General features: G+C 47.4%; 1 protein-coding gene across 6 annotated transcripts in view; it reads right to left on the bottom strand.

The window, feature by feature from the left end:
• The window catches only part of SLC39A11 (solute carrier family 39 member 11), a 424,573-nt gene that overhangs the window by 294,570 nt on the left and 110,294 nt on the right, over positions 1-19,709 (bottom strand). For 3 of the 6 annotated variants that reach the window (XM_060645535.3, XM_060645534.3, XM_060645537.3), the window contains 2 exons: positions 4,586-4,744; positions 221-319 (listed from right to left, as the gene is read on the bottom strand). The exons of 1 other annotated variant lie outside the window; for it this stretch is intronic. In XM_060645535.3, the coding sequence (XP_060501518.1) occupies positions 221-319; positions 4,586-4,744 (258 nt within the window). The remainder of the gene's footprint in view (positions 1-220; positions 320-4,585; positions 4,745-19,709) is intronic. 2 more of the 6 variants (XM_078438227.2, XM_078438226.2) reach the window with 1 other exon arrangement.

The raw sequence follows: 19,709 nt of genomic DNA on the forward strand, positions 1-19,709 counted from the left end.
AAGGACAGGAAGATGGAAATGTCATAGTCCACTCAGGCTGCTATAAAAAAATGACGAGAGCAGCTCCCAGCTGGCTCAGTCGGTGGAGCGCATGGCTCTTGATCTCAGGGTTGTGGGTTCAAGCCCCATGCTGGGTGTAGACATTACTTAAAAAAATAAAACCTATTTAAAAATGACTATAAGCAGAGTGGCTTATGTGCGACAAAAACGGATTTCTCGCAGTTCTGGAGGCTGGGAAGTCCCACATCAAAGCGCTGGAAGAATCAGGGTCTGGTTTCTTGTTCATAGACTGTGTCCGTGTGTCCCCGTGTGTCCTCACCTGCCAGGGGGGCAAGGAGCTCTTGGGAACCTCTTTATAAGGGCACTGAGCCCACTGTAAGGGCACCACACTCGTGACCTGATCGCCTCCAGAAGGCCCCGCCTCCTAAAACCATCGCATTGGGGGTCAGGATTTCGCCACATGAATTTGAGGGGGACGCAGTCTATAGCACGAAGGGAATTTCACGTAAGGTTTTGTTGTTGTTGTTTTTTAGTTTTTATGGTGAGATTTCTGTGTTGTATTGGTGTAATAGTAATGGGATTAAAAAGAAAGACAGGAGGCCTTGGAAACACACACCCTACCATCCTTCCCAACCCTACCCTTCTACCCACCAGTAGAAAATCATTGCTTTAAATTCAGGGTGAAGGCTTCCCACCTGCTGCTATCCTTACCTTCATATAGAAATAAAACTGCAAAGATCATAAAAATGCCAATGTCTCCAAACAGCTCTTTAATATCCATTTTGTCTCTCCCTGGGGCCTCCAAAGGGAGCCCTGGGCTTGGGCTGGTCCCAGTCACATGTATCAGCCCCCTCTGGCCAGCCTTCTTCCTGAGGTCTAGGAGGTGGCACCTGTGTGCCTACCCCCAGCCTCCTCCCCTCTCCCATTAAGACACCATTTGGCAGGGGCACCTGGGTGGCTCAGGCGATGAATTAAGTGTCTGACTCTTGAGTTCAGCTCAGGTCACGATCTCACAGTTCATGAGGTCTAGTCCCTTGTCGGGCTCTGTGCTGACGGTGCGGAGCCTGCTTGGGATTCTCTGTCTCCCTCTCTCTCCGCCCTGTGCTCGCGTTCTCGCTCTCTCTCTCTCTCAAAAATAGACAAATTTAATTAAAAAAAAAAAAAGACACCATTTGGCAAAATCTCCGTAAGCCTCTGTGAGCTCATTGCCCATGAACAGTTACTGCCTGAGCTTTCTCTGTTTTACTCCCCGATAAAGAAAAGAAAACAAATATCCAGTTCAGGGAGCGATTTGATGTATCTGAAGTTAACAAAGCCACAACAGGGTTAACCTGACAGGCTGTTAGGAGTAAAACCCTTTTCATGAGCAATATTTTGCTTGGGCTGCAAAAGGGCAACAGATAAATGTGAAAGGCGGCATGAACAGAAACGGAGTGGGTTGCTAACCCTCTCCTTCCCATAAACCCAAGAGTCTGGGCTCCCAAACTGCCTTCTCAGCTGCCTGAGACCACTACCTTCCCTGGGGGCGCTCAATCAGTGCGGGACCACCACCAGGACTCCAGGTCAAAACCCATGAACTCAGACTCCAGAAAGCATCTTCGACAGATCCAAGCTGCTGCCCTTTCTGGGTCTGGAAAGCAAATTAGCAGTGAAACCCAGGAAACCTCGTCCTGTCTCAGAGCGATGGCGGGTCGGGCTTCAAAGCACCACTCGTCAATGGCAGCATCTGTATTCGGTGACTATAGCAATTATAAATCATTCTTATCCTTTTATAAGACCTTCCAGGGCAAATTCCCCTTCTCATATCAATGGCCAGAATTAATTTCTTTTAAAATATCCTAGAACACAGGCACCTGCCTGGGTGGCTCAGTCAGTTAAGTGTCCGACTTCAGCTCAGGTCATGATCTCACGGTTCGTGGGTTCGAACCCCACGTCGGGCTCCGTGCTGACGGCTCAGAGCCTGGAGCCTGCTTCAGACTCTATGTCTCCTTCTCTGCCCCTCCTCCATTCATGCTCTGTCTCTCTCACTTGCTCCTCTCCCTCAAAAATAAATAAACATTAAAAAAAATTTTTTTTATTTATTGTCCTAGAACAGACGTTTACTCTCAGGCTGATCTTTCTGTTGATTAGCGAGCTTCTGAGCATTAACGGTTATTATGTCCTTTCTCAAGCCCCTTCAAGTTCTCTCCCTGGATGCTCAGCCGCCACTCCCAAGCCATTCCTAATTTTCTGTACAGTCTGTCCAAGACTTTTCCCTGGGATCTTCTCCATATTCAAAGCATATATTAGAATAGACATCAAGCAAAAGGTTAAAAAAATGTGCTGCTGCCTGGTGCAAATTAGCCAATGACTATTTACACTGCCCAGAGAAAGTCCCCACGTTCAGACAGCTGATCAAATATAGCTGGGGACCTCCTGCCCGCCCCCAGTACCAGTGAGCAGTGGCCCATCATGAGTGCAAAGAGCCCTCTACAAGAGACTGTCTTAGAAGCCCAGTGGGGACTAGGTAGGAAGGGCAGAATGAGACCCAGCGGGGGCTGTGCAGAGCTGCTGAGCCAGCCCCTGGACTGCTGTTGCAAGAGTTAAGGCCATTGGCTGTCAGATCTTCCTGCCAGGGCCAGTAGAATACATCCCAACAGCAAGTCCACACATTACTAGGGTGGATTTGAGAGCAGAATATGGCAGCCCACACGGGAGACCTCTCAAAGTCATTATCACGCAACATAATGAACAGCAAGGAAGCCAAGGGTCCAGGGGCCTTGACATTTGTGTATGAAAGTGACACTGACATTCAAGCTCTCGATAAAAAAAAAAAAAAAAAAAAAAAGATACATGGTCTTTCCTCCAAGACAATATCATGCCTCTCCACCCAACCATCACATCCAGCTCTCTGGTCCAGAGGCTGGTCCTTCTGGGACATGAGTAATCAGCTTCTCACCAGCCCCAGGGCCAGGTTCCCAAGAACCCGTCCTTCTCTCTCTCCGGTCAGGAATTTTTTTTTTTTTAATTTTTTTTTAACGTTTATTTATTTTTGAGACAGAGACAGAGCATGAACGGGGGAGGGTCAGAGAGAGGGAGACACAGAATCTGAAACAGGCTCCAGGCTCTGAGCTGTCAGCACAGAGCCCGATGCGGGGCTTGAACTCACTGACCGTGAGATCGTGACCTGAGCCGAAGTCGGCCGCTTAGCCGACTGAGCCACCCAGGCACCCCTCTCCGGTCAGGAATTTAAGGCAAGAAAGAGGACAGGAAGGCAGGGAAGACAATGTCAGAGTACCTCTTGGGATAGATGTCCAGCTGACTCCTGTGAGCCTGACCTGATCCCAGCTCATCAGAATCCAACAGAAGCAATAACCTTCAACCTCATTCTCCCCGATAGGGTCCTTCCTCCTCCTCTTCCCTTTCTGGGTGAGCAGAGAATTCAAGCACGAGCTCAGATCTCACGGAGGACTTCTGCCTGCCTCTAGGGCTGCTTGGGACACAGCATCTGGTGAGGCTGTATGTTCCCGTACTGGGTTCTTACGGACACTGACCTTTCTCCACTGACAACAGTATATGCAGACTACCTGATTTTAACCAATGGCATTCAGTTACAAGCTCGTGGCTTGACCTTGGCTCTCTCTGTCAGTGATCACAGCCAGATGGCGGGCTGTGGTTCGTACCATGCTACTGCATGAGTAAGTAGACGCTCATCCCCCAAACCCAACCCACCAGCCCTAGTTTACCAAAAAGGCCTAACATCTCTGGCTACCCCCAACCCCCCAATTCTGGTGCCTTTTTAGATTTAAAAAACATTTTTTTAACATTTTTTTAATGTTTATTTATTTTTGAGACAGAGAGAGACAGAGCACGAACAGAGGGGGAGCAGAGAGAAAGGGAGACACAGAATCTGAAGCAGGCTCCAGGCTCTGAGCTGTCAGCCCAGAGCCCGACTCGGGGCTTGAACTCACAGACCATGAGATCATGACCTGAGCTAAAGTCGGCTGCTTAACCGACTGAGTCACCCAGGTGCCCCTAGATTTTTAAATTTTTACTTTGCAGCCCCTGAAGGGAGTTATCCTCAAGCTATAGGAAGGAAAAATGGAGCTGAGGGACACACAACCAGCAAATGGCAGAAGTGAATTCAAACTCAGAGCCCTGCTACCCAATGTCCCCACTTCATCCTCCTATAAATAAGCTCCCGTCCATGTGACGCTTGGCCAATGGTCTTAGGCTAGAGTTGGGTATGTCGTCATCTCCCTGATGACAGTGAACGCTCCTTAAGGGTCAAGACCATGATCATATTCACTCACTTCTCCCGGTTTCTAGGTCCGCTCATATACACAGTGCCACAGAGTACGACATCAGCTATACTCTATATTTATAATGAAATCTGACATTTAAAATCTGAACTCACCAAAATGTAACTAAGGGAACGATTAGTCATATTACCAAGAGCTTGTTTTCTTTTAGGGGGAAAAAAAACCAGTCACAATTCAGTGCCTCTAGGTAAAAGCCCTAAATGCCTTAAAATATCTATTTCAATATCACTGGCTGCTCAACAGAGACATGAATGGCTACGTCAAGTGTGAAGAGTGGTACTCACCAGGTGAGGCATCAGGAGGTCAGCCAGGTAGACAAATGCAGCTCCGAGAGTGAAGCCGATGGCCACAGGGAAGAAGGCAAAGGCACCAAAACCCCCAGAGGACGTGGCCATCTCCACTGCCGGGGCCAGGAGAGACCAGTAAGAAGCCGCTAACATGACCTGTAAAAACCACAGTGAACAATAAGCCATTGAACCAACCACACAGAAGGTGTTTCAAGTGCAGACTTTAGTTGCCCTTGAACTGAACCCAACACATGTGCTAGGCCTTCAGTCTTCCACGGTAGGTACTATCTCAAACCGAAAGGCCACCGCCAGAATGCCTGGAACGAGTGCCGTAGGAACAAAACACGGGGCAGACTAGAGCTGACCTTGGGAGAATGGAGTCCTAGATGCTGTCATCCAGCCTCTAATCCAGTGGTTCTCACCCATGGGCAACTGTACCTTCCAGGGGACGTTTGGCCATGTCTAGAGGCAGTTTTGGTTGTCACAGTAGATGTGTGTCACACGTGCCTGTCTCCCTTCCATTTTTACCTGTTAGCTTTCGAGGTCTGCTCTCTGAGGCACCAAAGAAGGTATCCTTCCTCTTTGACACGTGGCACCCTTTGAAATATTTGAGGACAACCACTGATCAATATCAGCTCAGTCTTGCCAACTTTGTTATCTCTCAAAGGAAAGAAGGGAACTAATGCTCACGGACCGCCTGCTATTTCCAGGGAAATGTATCTTTGATACCTTATTCTATCATTGCCACAACCTGGGAGGCAGATGCTGTTTTCTATTACTATCTGTAGAGAAAGAAATTGAATCTAGAAGTAGTAAGAATTTTCACGAGGGCGCACAGCCAATAAATGGTAGATCCTGAACTGAACAAGTAGGACCTAATCACCTCGATGAGGGCAGAAACATGAAAGGAAAGAGAAAAATGAAGCTGAACCCAAAAAAACCTCAGTGAGGTCAATTTGATAAAACTTTCCAGTGTTTACCGAAGTAAACGCTCGTCGATAGCTGTTTACTCTTACAGATGCTGTGACATCTCCTTGGCAGATACACCCACTACCCATCGTAACCATATGACAGTCGTCACTGACATGCAAAGTGTTGAATGGGTTTCTAAAAATGATTTAATTATGCCTTGCCTTTAAAAAAAAAAAAAAATCTGCATCACCCATCTCCAAAATAACACTCAGAGTGACAGAACCAGGCATTACAAAAGCAACAATAAAGAATAAACCCATGCAGAAAGTAATTTCTCTTCTGCCAACAATCATCCACACATGATCAATTGCTCTGGGCCCGATTCTCCTAGCAAAAGTCTTAGGGCCACCCCCCGGAAAATTGTATCTGCCTCAGAAACTTCCAGAAAGAAAGAAAATGTCTCATCAGTTCAGTTTCACGAGATCATCCAAGGAAGCCTGTGGGCCCCTTCTCCGTGACACAGCCCAACACGTCCCAGACTGTTGTCTCACTGGCTTTAGAATTCAACAGCCTTTGAGAGCTGCTGTTCGTGGTGAACTCCACACCAAGGAGGATCTGCACGCACCTGTCCAGCAACCTCTTTCCCTGCACGTTCCAGGGCCTTCCATACAGCCCCACCATCAGCAACTCTAAAATGGTACCATCCAGGAAAGCCATTCATCTCATCCTTCAATCCCTCCCGGCACCCTATCCTTGTCGATGCCATGGGTCGGGGGCACTTCCTCAGCCTCGGTTCCCCATCCCGTCTTGCACACCAAGTGCGTCTCCCTCTGCCCCAGCTCCTTTCCGTCCCTCAGCATCCCTGTGTGCCAACCTTTCCTCTGCCCCTCCAGATGAGAAATACAAAATGTTCCCGTGGACAAGTGACACGAGGTACAGGGCAAAAGAGATGTGCCCCTCAAGGCAGGGGTATGCCAGAATCTGGGGTGCTTTAAACAGAAAAGCAGCCCAGATGATTCGGGTGGACCCCTCCTTGAGAATCACTATTCTTCATCCTTCCAGATACCCAACTGGACCCAACTGGATTTCCTTCATTTCTTTTCCTCACCATCCCTGCCACCCACATAAACTAGAAAAAAGACCAGAGAACAGTCATGAGGTAGTATTGGGTTGCCTGTCCCAAGCGACCACAAGGCCCAAAGAAAAGTTATTTAAAGGGCAGATGTGGTAGACGAAGATGTGGTGACTTCCCCCCCACCCCGCCAAAGACAGCCACATCCCAATCCCCAAAACCTGTGAATATGTCACCTTACATGGCAAAGGGGACTCTGTACTTGTGATCAAGTTAAGGATCTTGATATGGGGAGGTTATGCTGGATGATCTGGACGGAGCCAATGGGATCACAGGGTTTCCATGAGACAACGAGAGGAGTCACAGGGTTGCCTGAGTGGCTCAGTCGGCTAAGTGTCCGACTTCGGCTCAGGTCATGATGTCACAGTTTGTGAGTTCAAGCCCCGCCTCGGGCTCTGTGCTGACAGCTCAGCGCCTGGAGCCTGTTTCAGGTTCTGTGTCTCCCTCTCTCTCTGCCCCTCCCCCATTCACGCTCTTTCTCTCTCTGTCTCAAAAATACATCAACATTACAAAATAATTGTAAAAAATAAGCGTCACAGGAAAAATGTAATGACAAGAGCAGAGGTCACGGTCAGTAAGGGACTGGAAGATGCTGTCGGGCTGGCTTGATGATGGAGAAAAAGGTCGTGAACCAAGAAATACAGGCGGCCTCCAGAAAGTGGAAAAGACAAGGCAACAGATTCTCCCCTAGAGCCTCCAGAAGGAAGGCACCCCGGAGAACACCTTGACTGTATCCATTTTGGACTCCTGACCTCTGACCTCTAGCACTTTCGGATAGCATGTCTGTGTTGCTTTAAGGCACTACATTTGTGTAGCTTCTTACAGCAGCAACAAGAAACTAATACAGCATATGAAGGCATGCATCACAATTTTTTTAGAGCAGTTACAGGTTCACAGAAAAATAGAGCAGAAATTACAGAGAAGCCCCCGCCCCTGCCCCGCCATCTTGCACAACCTCCCCACTATCAACCTCCCGCCCACAACCTCCCCACTATCAACCTCCCACCCCTCAGTGGCATAGTTGTTACACCATATTGATACACCATTACTGTCCAAAGCCCATAGTTTACATTTGAGACCAGTCTTGGAGCTGTACGTTCTGTGGGTTTGTACAAACACATAAAGACAAGTATCCACTCCTCCAGTATCAGAGAGAGTAGTTTCACGACCCTAAAACTCCCTTGTGCTCTATCCATCCTTCCCTCCTCCTAGCCCCTGGAGACCCCTGATCCTTTTACCATCTCCATAGTTTTGCCTTTTCCAGAATGTCATACAGACAGAATCAATCGCTACAGTGTGTAGCCTTTTTGGATTGGCTGCTTTCACTTAGTGATATGCTTTTAAGATGCCTCTGTGTCTTCTTTAAAAAAAAAAAAAAAAAAGCTTATTTATTTTGAAAGAGAGAAAGGGCAAGCATATGCGCATTCAAGCAGGCGAGGAGAGAGACAGAGAATCCCAAGCAGGCTCCGCACTGCCCGCGCGGACCCCAACGCGGGGCTGGAACTCACAAATGGTGAAATTGTGACCTGAGCTGAAATCGAGAGTCGGACCCTCAACTGACTCAGCCACCCAGGCGCCCGCCCCCACTACGTCTTTTCATGGCTTGCTAGCTCATTTCTTTTGGGCTCTGAACAATATTCCATTGCCTGGACGGACACCGTTTATTTCTGCATTCATCTGCAGAGGGGTATCTTCGTTGTTTCCAAGTCTTGGCGATGATGAATAGAGCTGCTCTAAGCATCACGTGCAGGTTTGTGCGTAGATGGAACTTTTCAGCTCGTTCAGGTAAATACCGAGGAGTGCCACTGCTGGACTGTATGGTAAGTCCTATTTAGTAATTCCCCCAACGTAGCTGGCTGGCCTGAAACTCTCGATACTAGAAAAGCTCCTTTAAATGTTAAGCATTTTTTGATGTGGACGTAGTGACACTGACTAGCTGTAGAGAGGCAGGAAGTCGTGTGCCGATGGACTCTCATCCTTAAGGAGCAGAGCCTGGAGGGGATAGGTTACCAAGGAGAGGGCTCAAGATTTCAGGTAACGGGCTCCACAGGAAAGTCCTTGCCAGCCGGTCCCTTTATGACCCCAGATGACAGATCCCGAAAGCCTTCCCACTGATGCAAACCTGCTTATAAAGGCAAAAACTGGTCCAGCAGCACCAGCCCTGAAGACACTGGATAGAAGCCTGAGGAGCAGACAGTGGGTACCTTCCTCTTCCCACCTTTGTCTATGAAAGGCATGCATAATCAGGTTCTGGGGTACACGGCAGGGACCTCGCTGTTCCCCAAAGTCCTTGTTTGCCTCTTTACCGCCAAAAAGAAAACATAAAACCCAATCGATCAAACGCGCTATGGGAAAGCTTTTGTGAAGTCCATCCTCCAAGCCAGAGGTTGCTAAACCAGCCAAAGTGGCCCAGTTTTGTGCTAAATGATCAAAGCAGCTCAAGGAAGTGAGCATTTCAATAATAACAACTCCTGCAAAAAAAGAGCTAAGGAGGAAATACATTCTTTTTAATGTATTTTAACATTTATCTATTTTTTGAGAGACACAGAGAGAGAGAGACAGAGTGTGGGCAGCGGAGGGGCTGAGAGAGAGGGAGTCACAGAGTCCGAAGCAGGCTCCAGGCTCTGAGCTATCGGCACAGAGCCTGACGTGGGGCTCGAACTCACGGACTGTGAGATCATGACCTGAGCTGAAGTCAGACGCTTAACCGACTGAGCCACCCAGGAGCCCCTACATTCTTTTGAATGTATTTTATTTTATTTTTATTTATTTATTTATTTATTTATTTTTTAATGTGTGTACTCTGCCCTTCTTCCCACCACTAAGGGTGGCCCCGCCCTGGCTCTCTTCTTGACATGCCTCCCGTGGTGTCTCAGCCCCATCCTGACCTCAACATGATCCCTACAGAGGGGCGAATGAATGAATGGATGACAAGACTTGATTTTAAAAAGTGGATGTTCGGGGCGCCTGGGTGGCTCAGTCGGTTAAGCGTCTGACTTCAGCTCAGGTCACAATCTCGCGGTCCGTAAGTTCGAGCCCCGCATCGGGCTCTGGGCTGATGGCTCGGAGCCTGGAGCCTGCTTCCAATTCTGTGTCTCCCTCTCTCTCTGCCCCTCCCCCGTTCATGCTCTGTCTCTCTCTGTCCCAAAAATAAATAAACGTTAAAAAAAAAAAAAAGTGGATGTTCATCTTGTTCATCACTGACAAAAGATGGAAACAGCCCCAAATGTCCCTTAAGAGATGACGGACTGCTTTTCAGCCCTGGAAAGGAATGGAGCGCTGGGTCCATACTATGGTATCGGTAAACTTTGAAAATATTAATTATGCAAAGTGCAAGAGGCCAGACAGGAAAGGTCGCATAGTATATATGATTCCATTTACACAAAGTATCCAGAACAGGTAAATCCTCAACACAAAACAGATCAGTGATGGACAGGGGGTGGTGGGGACAGGAAATGGGCAGAGGGGTGGCGGGGCGGGGGGGTGAGGCAACTGTTTCATGGGTACAGGACCATCCTTGGGGGTGATGAAAATATTTGGAACTAGACAGAGGTGGTGGTTGCACAACATTGTGAACATACTAAATGCCACTGACTTGGGCACACTATAAAATGATTAACGATATGTAAATTTGGTCTCAATTAAAAAAAAAAACAAAAACAAAAACAGTTGGGCTTGCCCTAACCATTAGATCATTAGTGCAATGATCTTGCCCTACAGCCCCTGGTTATGAGCTGAGACCCCCAGCCAACTTGCCTTGGTCCAAGCACTTTCATCGGCGAAAATGCCAAAACACCAAGACCTACCTACCTCTCATGGCCCTTTCTTCAAGCATCCAAAACCCTTTATCTGGGTCCACATATACAATGGACAGGAAAACACAGGATTTAGAATCAGGTTCAAATTTGAACGTCGGCTCCGCCATTTGGTAGTTAGGTAGCCTCAGCAAGCAACCTAAGCTCTCTGCAGCACAGTTCTGAGCAAACCAATGCTACTACGTAACAAGATTGTCTCAAAGAATTCCACCAGCCGATGCATATACCACACCAACCTAGTTCCTGGCAGGAAGTTAAGTGTCAAAGTGGTGTTGCCGGATTCTTCTCTGAGTCTGCCTGCACTCAGCAGGCTCCCCTGCTTGGCCCCATCTCGCTGCCTACCCCTCCTCCAGGGTGGCCCCTTTCCAACACACTGGAGTCATTATTTGTATCCATATTCCCCTGGGACTAGGATTAGGGCCACGCTGTGAGCATCTCTGTATCCTAGCACCACAGACCTGGGCAGTCCTGGGCAGAGCAGCTCTTCAATACAGGATGGCCCAAATGAATCCTCTGTTATCCCTGCTAGTGAAGGGGAGCGATGGGGGGGGGGAATCAAAAGAAGGCGTCATCGGGAAGTGATTCAACACTCATTTTTTAGTCTGCTACCTAAATTACCTTCCAAATTAAGTACCATATAGGCTCGTACTCAAATGTCTTCAGTTCTTAGACAAACACTGGATGAGTCACTGTTTAAAGTAATGGAGTTTTTCTTAGGTGTGGAAAGAAGATTGTATAGAATTTTCAGAGCATCACAGGTAATCCATTGAATACAATCTCCTGATAGAATTGCACTCTTAGAGTTGAAAGGGGTTTCGGGAGGCTGCCCAGTCCAAGCGCTTCGTTTGACAGGTGGGAAAACAGAGACCTGAAGGGATCCAGTGGCTTTCCCAAAGCCCCAGCGCAAGCTGATGTAATCCAAAACTGACTGCACCCTCCCACATCAGGTCAGCCCCACCCCTCCCCCACCTCCACCTACCCCTGGGGGTCTTTTAAGAAATTCTAAGGGCTACCGAGTAAAGACAAAGGTAAAGTTAGTGCCTCCCTCATTCCCAGGCAAGACATCCCACGATGACAGCCTGGGATGAATCGGTTTTAGCAATAATCAAATGTAATCGATCCCATGGCCATTCCCCACCATTGGGATATAAGCTGCTCCAAGAAAACGCAGCACTGGGAAATCTTTGGCAACTCATCAACAGGAGAAATGATCTTGTGGAACATTTTTCTCTGCAAGATTCATCAGACCTTACAAACCGAAATAAACCTTAAAAACTGAAACCCTTAGCCCATGACTGCCTTAGAGGGAGGCAAACAAGAAGATAATGTCCCCCCTAGCAGCATAGCTAAAGCTGGCGGTTTCAAAACAAAGCCCACGTACATTATGCTTTCCGTGTAGGGCTCTGAATGAGAGGCACACCTTCCTCCCTTACAGACCACGCTTTAAAACAAGGACTCTCTAAATGCAACATACATCCCAGACTGGATCCTGGGAACAGAGGAAGGTCATCAGCGGGGGAAAAACAGTGAAATCCAACTGAACGTCTGGGCTGTAGGGAAGAGTAACGTACCAGTGTTAATTTCTTGGCCTAGACAAATGGGCTGTGGTTATGTAAGATGTTTAGGGGAAACTGGATAAGGGTCTGTGGAAATTCCCTGTGCTATTTTTGAATGTTCTCTCAAAATCTAAAATACTTCCAAAGAGTTTATTAAAAATTAATAATAACAGTTACCAAGGCCTGAAAGAAGACTGAGGGGGATCACTGCAGCCAAGGATCGTAAACTGTGCGAGCAAAGACTCGAAGCCAAGAGGGCCCGCGGTTTGCTTTGTGGGGTCAGCAAAGTGACTGGCCTGGGGCGGCACTATGCGTGGTAGCCGGAGGGGACTGTGTCCCTCACAAGCTTCACTTCTGGGAAACCACGGCCTCCCTCCTTGGGGCTCAGAGAGGGTAAGTCACCCAAGGACACCCAGCAGGAAGTCACAGAGCTGGGATCTAAAACCCAGGCCACGCTCTTAACGCCAAAGCTCCATTCCATCCCCTAGATGTTTGAAATTCCTCAGAAACAGTAACATTCACAATGTCACCTATTCAGTACGTCTAAGCAGAGAACGATTTCCCCCTAAATATAACTGTCAGTGTTGACTGTGTTTAAAACAGCAATGTTTACCGTGCTGCTGTGTGTCAATCCTAGCCCATTTGGGAATACCGTGAAATTGAAATTGTGGAACTTTCGGTTACAGGTGGCTGATCGAACACAGACTGCTGGCTCCTGAATTCCCTCTGGACTTAAAGTATAGGGACGGGAAGGATCTTGATCACAAAAAAGGAAAGGAGAGGGAAAGGAGGGGCAGGTAAGGACTGACAGAGACCCTGAGAAGGCTGACCTAAGGTGGTTCCCCCCACAGAACCCAGAGCAGCCCAGGGATGGAGGGGCCCAGACCCATCCAAAATGGGGGTGCAGATGGGGTGGCAAAGAAGACTGGTGGAAAGGCTGGAAAGCCATCAGATCCCAGATTCTTCCTGAACTTCACATGGCCAAGCAACTGGCCTGCCAGACACTCGGGGACACCCCCACCCCCACTCCACACCCAGCTAGGGGCTGGACTGCACCGAAAACAGGAGAAAGTGAAAGCCCGTGTATGGAACAGGAGTGCCCAGTGTGCTCCCACGTTCCAGCCCCCCTCCTGCCCCGGCCCCGGCCACCTCCTGCCCCCTGGGCAGCTTCTCCAGAGCACTCTGCCTCCCCAGATTCCCTGCACAGGTCAGGGGGGAAGCCAGCTGAAGACTTTACGTCCTGGCACCCTGTGTCAGGAGCTACAGTTCAGCAGGCCCAGGGCCAAGAGCCCAAAGGAGAAGAGGGGCTAGAAGATTCCCAGGCAAGAGCAAAATCATAGACCTCCTGGCTAATGTCTGGAAGACAGACTTATGATTCTAGGCAGGAGCCTGGTGTCCAGTAAAGGGGAAAAAAAGACCTTTACTAATGCTGGAAAACACAGCTGCACAAGAAAGGAAATTCATGAAGAATATTTACAGTCTTTACTTTTTTTTTTTTAATGTTTATTCATTTTTGAGAGACAGAGCGTGAGTTGGGGAGGGGCAGAGAGAGAGGGAGACACAGAATCCCAAGCAGGCTCCAGGCTCCAAGCTGTCGGCACAGAGCCTGACGCGGGGCTCAAACCCAGGAACCGTGAGATCATGACCTGAGCCCAAGTCGGACGCTCAACCGACTGAGTCATTCGGGCGCCCCAAGAATATTTACAGTCTTAATGTAAACTGACTAATATTGTTTATTAAGTGATTTGCTTATTTGTTGTGATAAAATATACGTAACATAAAAGTTACCACGTTAAAGGTCTATACGATTCAGCCGTATTAATTACATTCACAGTGTTGTGCAACCATCACGGCTGTTTCTAAAACTTTCCACCCCAAACAGAAACTCTGTAAACACTGAGCAGTAACTCCTCACTCTCCCGTCCTCTTCCCCCACCCTGCCCCCTGATAACCTCTAATCCACTCTCCGTCTCTACGAATTTGCCTATCGTACGTGTTCCATGTTAGTGGAAACGTGCAATCTCTCCCTTTGCATCTGGATTATTTCACTTAGCATAATGCTTTTGAGGTTCCTCCATGTTGCAGTGTGGGTCAGAATTATATTCTTTTTATGGCTCAATAATATTCCATGATTAAGCTGTGATTATTGAACTAACCCCCCAAAAATACAACACATCTACAGCATTGGATGCAGGTGGAGATAAGAGAACCGGGTTCTCATCTTCCACACCTGGAAGTCACTGGCTACATTTGAGGCTGAAAAAGCCAAGCAGTGGCCGAGTAGGTGTGCAGCTGAGAAATCTGGAAGCAAATAAACGCTGATACTCATCCCTGAGACGTAGGAAAGAGGGAGGAGGGTCTGCAGATTGCTGCTTTTTGTTAATCAACCCTGTAGAAGAACTTGCCTTTTTTTTTAATTTTTTTAAAATGTTTTTATTATTTTTGAGACAGAGAGAGACAGAGCGCAAGCGAGGGAGGGGCAGAGAGAGAGGGAGACACAGAATTCGAGGCAGGCTCCAGGCTCTGAGCTGTCAGCCCAGAGCCCAATGCGGGGCTCAAACCCACGGACTGTGAGATCATCACCTGAGCCGAAGTCAGAAGCCCAACCGACTGAGCCACCCAGGCGCCCCAAGAGTTTGACTTTTCAAACTACACACGCACATATCTTTGGGGGACAATCTTAAAATAAATTGACAATGTAATTTTAAAATACTTAAATATGTAAGTAAATGTGATGAATAAATATATAATACAATTTTTAAACGTTTTAATAATAGAAGAGCCTGCTGTCACAGTGAAAAAAAAAAAAAGCCACTGGGAGAAAAGGATCCTATGGACAAAAACTCAATTTCCAGAAATGTTTCTGCATGATAATGAGACACCCCCTGCCCCAGACGGCATGATTTTGTCAAAGGTTCCTAATCACAGCCTGGACACCAGGGAGCCAAAAGGGACTGCAGGAGACATTTAAAAATCAGCAGATGTGTTTGCAAGCTCTTTCTCACATTGCTGGAGACTAACATCACCCACTTCCCTTCTGCAGTTTCCAAAAGCTAGCAAAACCCATATGATGCTTTTTTTTTTTTTTTTCTCAAAATATGGTGTAAAATGCCACAGGGATCCATACTTTGCAATGCTATTAATTTCCCTCTGGTGTCAGAGGTACCAGCATAGAATAATCAAAAACAATCAGCTAAACACCTAGCCCACAGCAGGCAAACCTTTTCATTTCTGCTTAAGTGCCCATTTTGAGACGATTTCTGCTCTGGAAATCATATAAATGAATTTGTGAAGAGTTCCTTAAGGATCAGAATAGTCTGGCATGATGAGTGCAGTTAAGCATTTATTTTATGATAGCAAAGACAGTTTGAAGACTGGAAGAAAATCCAAGCCACAGAACAAAATTTCCCTCTTAACGAAAAAGGGAAGAGGTACCTGGGTAGTTCCGTCGGTTGAGTGTCTGACTCTTGATTTCGGCTCAGGTCACGATCCCAGGGTTGTGGGATCAGAACCCTCCAGAATGAGGTTGGCCGGGCCCACTGACTACTGAGTCACCCCCCCCAGGACCCCACGATGGGTGGCCACATGAATTCTGCATTGAGTCAGCTCTCAAATTTGACAAGCCGGTTAGTCCTCATGACTCAAGCATGAATCAAATTGATACAGGGGCCATATCTGTACTTAATTTTCTTTTATCAGAAAGCCCTCATAATGTACCAGCTTCATATGATTTTACAGACTTCAATCTAACAACTCAGAATTATAATAATTTACACTTCGCTTCAATTACAGTTATTAGTTGATGCAGACCGGCTTGAATGGCCTGACTCTTGTTAGCCACACCCACTCGGTGAAAATGATGGGCAAGGTCTTGGCCTACAAGTTTGCACGCATGCTCCAAAGTAGGAGACAACATACGAGCTTAAAAAAAAAAAAAAAACTACCCTACGACCCGGTAATTCCTCTCCTGGATAGCTGTCCCAAGAAAAATGAAAACATACATCCACACAAAGACTTACACAAGAATGTTCACAGCAGCTTTATTCGTAGGCCAAACCTGGAAAGAACCCAATGTCCATCAGTGGGAGAATAGATATACATTCTTAACGCTACACTTATAAAATGAAACATTCCTTAGCAATAAAAAGGGGGGAAACCGCTGATATCACAACATGTATGAATCTCAAGATCATTACGCTGAATGAAGGACACCTGACAACACTGTATATATAGCCTTGTTCATTTTATTTGTGTTTGTTTTGAGAGAGAGAGAGAGAGAGAGAGAGAGAGAGAGAGAACACGAGCTAGGAAGGGGCAGAGACAGAGGGAGAGAGGATCCCAAGCAGGCTCCATGCTCAACGCAGAGCCCAATGCAGGGCTCGATCCCACAAGCCTGGGATCATGACTTGAGCAGAAATCAAGAGTCTGATGCCCCACCGACTGGGCCACCCAGGCGCCCCTGTTTTTTTTTTTTTTTTTTTCCTTGTGCATTTTTTAAATGCAACCACTTAAGTTCAAGAATATGCAAAACCATATGGTGATGGAAATTATAAAGTAATTGCCTGGGAAGAGAGGAAGAATTAGCGTAGGTAATAGAAACTCTCCCTGGAGTGACAGAAATGTTCTCAACCTCCCTTTGGGTGGTGGTTATACAGGTGTATATAACCGTCAAAACTCATTGGGCTGATGCCGTAAGATCTGGACATATATTCCTTTTTTAAAGACTCTTAGGGAGGCTCCCCCATATTTTGATGAGCCACATTTGTGCCATGAACAGTATATGGGGTCTCCAGGGTCTAGGGTCCACCCTAACATGGTCCCTCTGGGGATAGACCAACACAATCACCAAGTACCCGACAAGGCCTATGCCCAGAGCTAGGAATCAGGCCATTATCAAACACGAAGTGCCAGCAGTATTAGGCAAATACGTTAATCATGCCCGAAAGGACCTCTCAGTATCCATTCTCAGTGACCACAGGTCTCCGTGGTGAGGGCAAAGCAAAAATAATCACCCAAGGCACATCTGGGCTTCCAATTCACTGGCCAACGACCCAATTCTAACTTGCCCTGCCCAAACAGAGGGAAAAGAGCCGAAAAAGTCAGCCCCCCAGCCCAGTTCCGCTCCAAACCTACGTTCCTGTTCCTATTCCAAGTACAACTCAGCTCAACAAATATTTACCAAGCAACTGCGTTGTGTCAGATGCCCCCCGGGACTGGGGCACCTACTGGCAATGACCTCAGCCGCACCCAAGACAGGACCACGAGGTTCCAAAGTCAAATAATATTTAGACTTTTGGTTTGAGCTTGCCATTCCTCTTCCACAGACCCCTTATTCTGAATAATGGACAGGTGCAGGCATGTTAATTATCTCAGCCCGTTCAAAGCAGATTCAGTCTAGCCAGATGAGGGAGGACTCCCAGAATCCTTCGGCCTGCCAAAATATTAATGCCAAATACACTAAAAAAGGGGGGAGGGCATCCTTACTGGACCTCTTCACCAGCTGGTCACCAAGAGAGCGAGAACATGACGTTGCCCAAAGCAACCTCTCCGTGGCACCCAGCCACCAATTTATCAGCACCCTCTTCCCTTCGGCCTGTTGATGGACAACTGCACCAGTTGGTCAAGCCTCCCCTACCCCGACACCACCACTCACTCACACTGATCCAATCTGTCCCAGGTCTGGCTGCGGAGGAAGCAGTCCCTGCCAACGTTCGGAGGAGTGAAGAGTACGCTGTGAGGTCCCACCGAGAAAAACTCAAAGATCTGGTTGAAGATTTTCTTCGACTTCACTATTCTCCCTCACCGGTGGCAAGAAACCACTATGCCACTGGCTCTGTGCCCCTCTCCTGACTCAAAGAAAATTAGCAGCGAGGCTTAGGGACACAATCTTCATGGTCAAGAAGGAAAGATGCCAGGGTTTATTGCAAACAAGATCACATTTCATTTTTACCACTCAGGCCGACATAGGTTCTCTGCGTTTCCTGCCCTAACTCACTTGGGGGGTGCAAAGGACCCCCCCCCATCAGTATGGTGGCAGCGACCCTGGGGAAATGGAGAGCAGGTCAGGAATGATGGGACACAATCTTAAGGAAGGGACTGAAGAATGAAAGAGCCCCCCCATTAGGTTGCCTGATTTAGCAAACCAAAATATGGGGTACCCAGGCAAATCTGAGTTTCAGGTAAACAGTGAATTTTTTTTTTCATTTGGGACACACTCATATGAAAGAATTCTTATTTATCTGGTATTCAAATTCACGTAGGGATGTGTATGTGGTCTGGCAACCTTGGCTAGCCCCACCGGCCCATTCTTTTCCCCTCTTCCTCCCTCTTGGTGAAAGGCAGTGCAGCATAATGGACAGAAGGCATGACTGTGGAGTCGGACTTCCTGATTCAAACCTAAGCTCCCAGCCTGGGAGACCTGGGGAAGAGATTCATCTCTCCAGGGCTCCTATGTCTTCACACAGAAAACAGAAATAATAGTGGAATAGTGACCCTCATACGTAAAATGGAATCGATCATAACAACATTTATAGATAGACTGACTCCGCCCCAGGAACCTTTGTAATCCTCCTCAGGTGAAAAGTTAGGGACCATAATGGCACCTGGGGGGCTCAGTCTGTTAAGGGTCTGACTTAGGCTCAGGTCATGATCTCAGTCTGTGGGTTCGAGCCCCGCGTCGGGCTCTGTGCTGACAGCTCAGAGCCTAGAGCCTGCTTCAGATTCTGTCTCCCCCTCTCTCTGCCCCTCCCCTGCTCATGCTCTGTCTCTCTCTGTCTCAAAAATAAATAAAAACATTTTTAAAAAAAAATTTTTAAAAAGTTAATAGTCTTAACAGCTCAGAGCCTGGAACCTGCTTGGATTCTGTGTCTCCCTCTCTCTCTGCCCCTCCCCTGCTCATGTTCTCTCTCTCTCAAAAAAAATAAACATATAAAACAATTTTTTTAAAGTTAGATACTATTGGGGGGCACCTGGGTGGCTCAGTCAGTTAAGCAACTGACTCTTGATTTCAGCTTAGGACATAATCTCACAGTTTGTGGGATCGAGCCCCGCAATGGGCTCTGTGCTGACAGGATGGAGCCTCCCTGGGATTCTGTCTCCCCTCTCCCTCTGCCCGTCCCCTCCCTCTCAAAAATAAACAAATGAATATATTCTTTTAAAAATTTAGGGGGCACCTGGGTGGCTCAGTCTGTTAAGTGTCCGACTTTGGCTCAGGTCATGATCTTGCGGTTTGTGAGTTCGAGCCCCGCATCGGGCTCTGTGCTGACAGCTCAGAAGCTGGAGCCTACTTCAGATTCTGTGTCTCCCTCTCTCTGCCCATCCCCCACTTGCACTTTGTCTGTCTGTCTCTCTCTCTCAGAAATAAACATTAAAAAAAAACATTTAAAAATTTAGGTGCTATTATTATCCCTATTCCACATTTGGGGAAACTGAGGCACGGAGCACTTAAGTAATTGACAAGGGCATGCAGTTAGTAACTGGCAGAGCCAAGATTCAAATCCAGTCACTGTGGCTCTTGAGTCCCTGCTCTAGAGCATAACACCGTCCCTGAGGTGGGGCTTATCTCCTATAACTGCTACAAGGATTAATGCAATAATGCATGTTAAATGCTTAGCACAAAAACTGGCCTAAAAACTCTATAAATACTAAGCGTTAGAATGCTCATTATATGACTCCATTTTTACTATTTTGAGAGCAAAGGATTTGAG

This window comes from Panthera onca, chromosome E1, assembly GCF_046562875.1.
Source record: "Panthera onca isolate mPanOnc1 chromosome E1, mPanOnc1 haplotype 2, whole genome shotgun sequence".
Classification (NCBI taxonomy): domain Eukaryota; kingdom Metazoa; phylum Chordata; class Mammalia; order Carnivora; family Felidae; genus Panthera; species Panthera onca.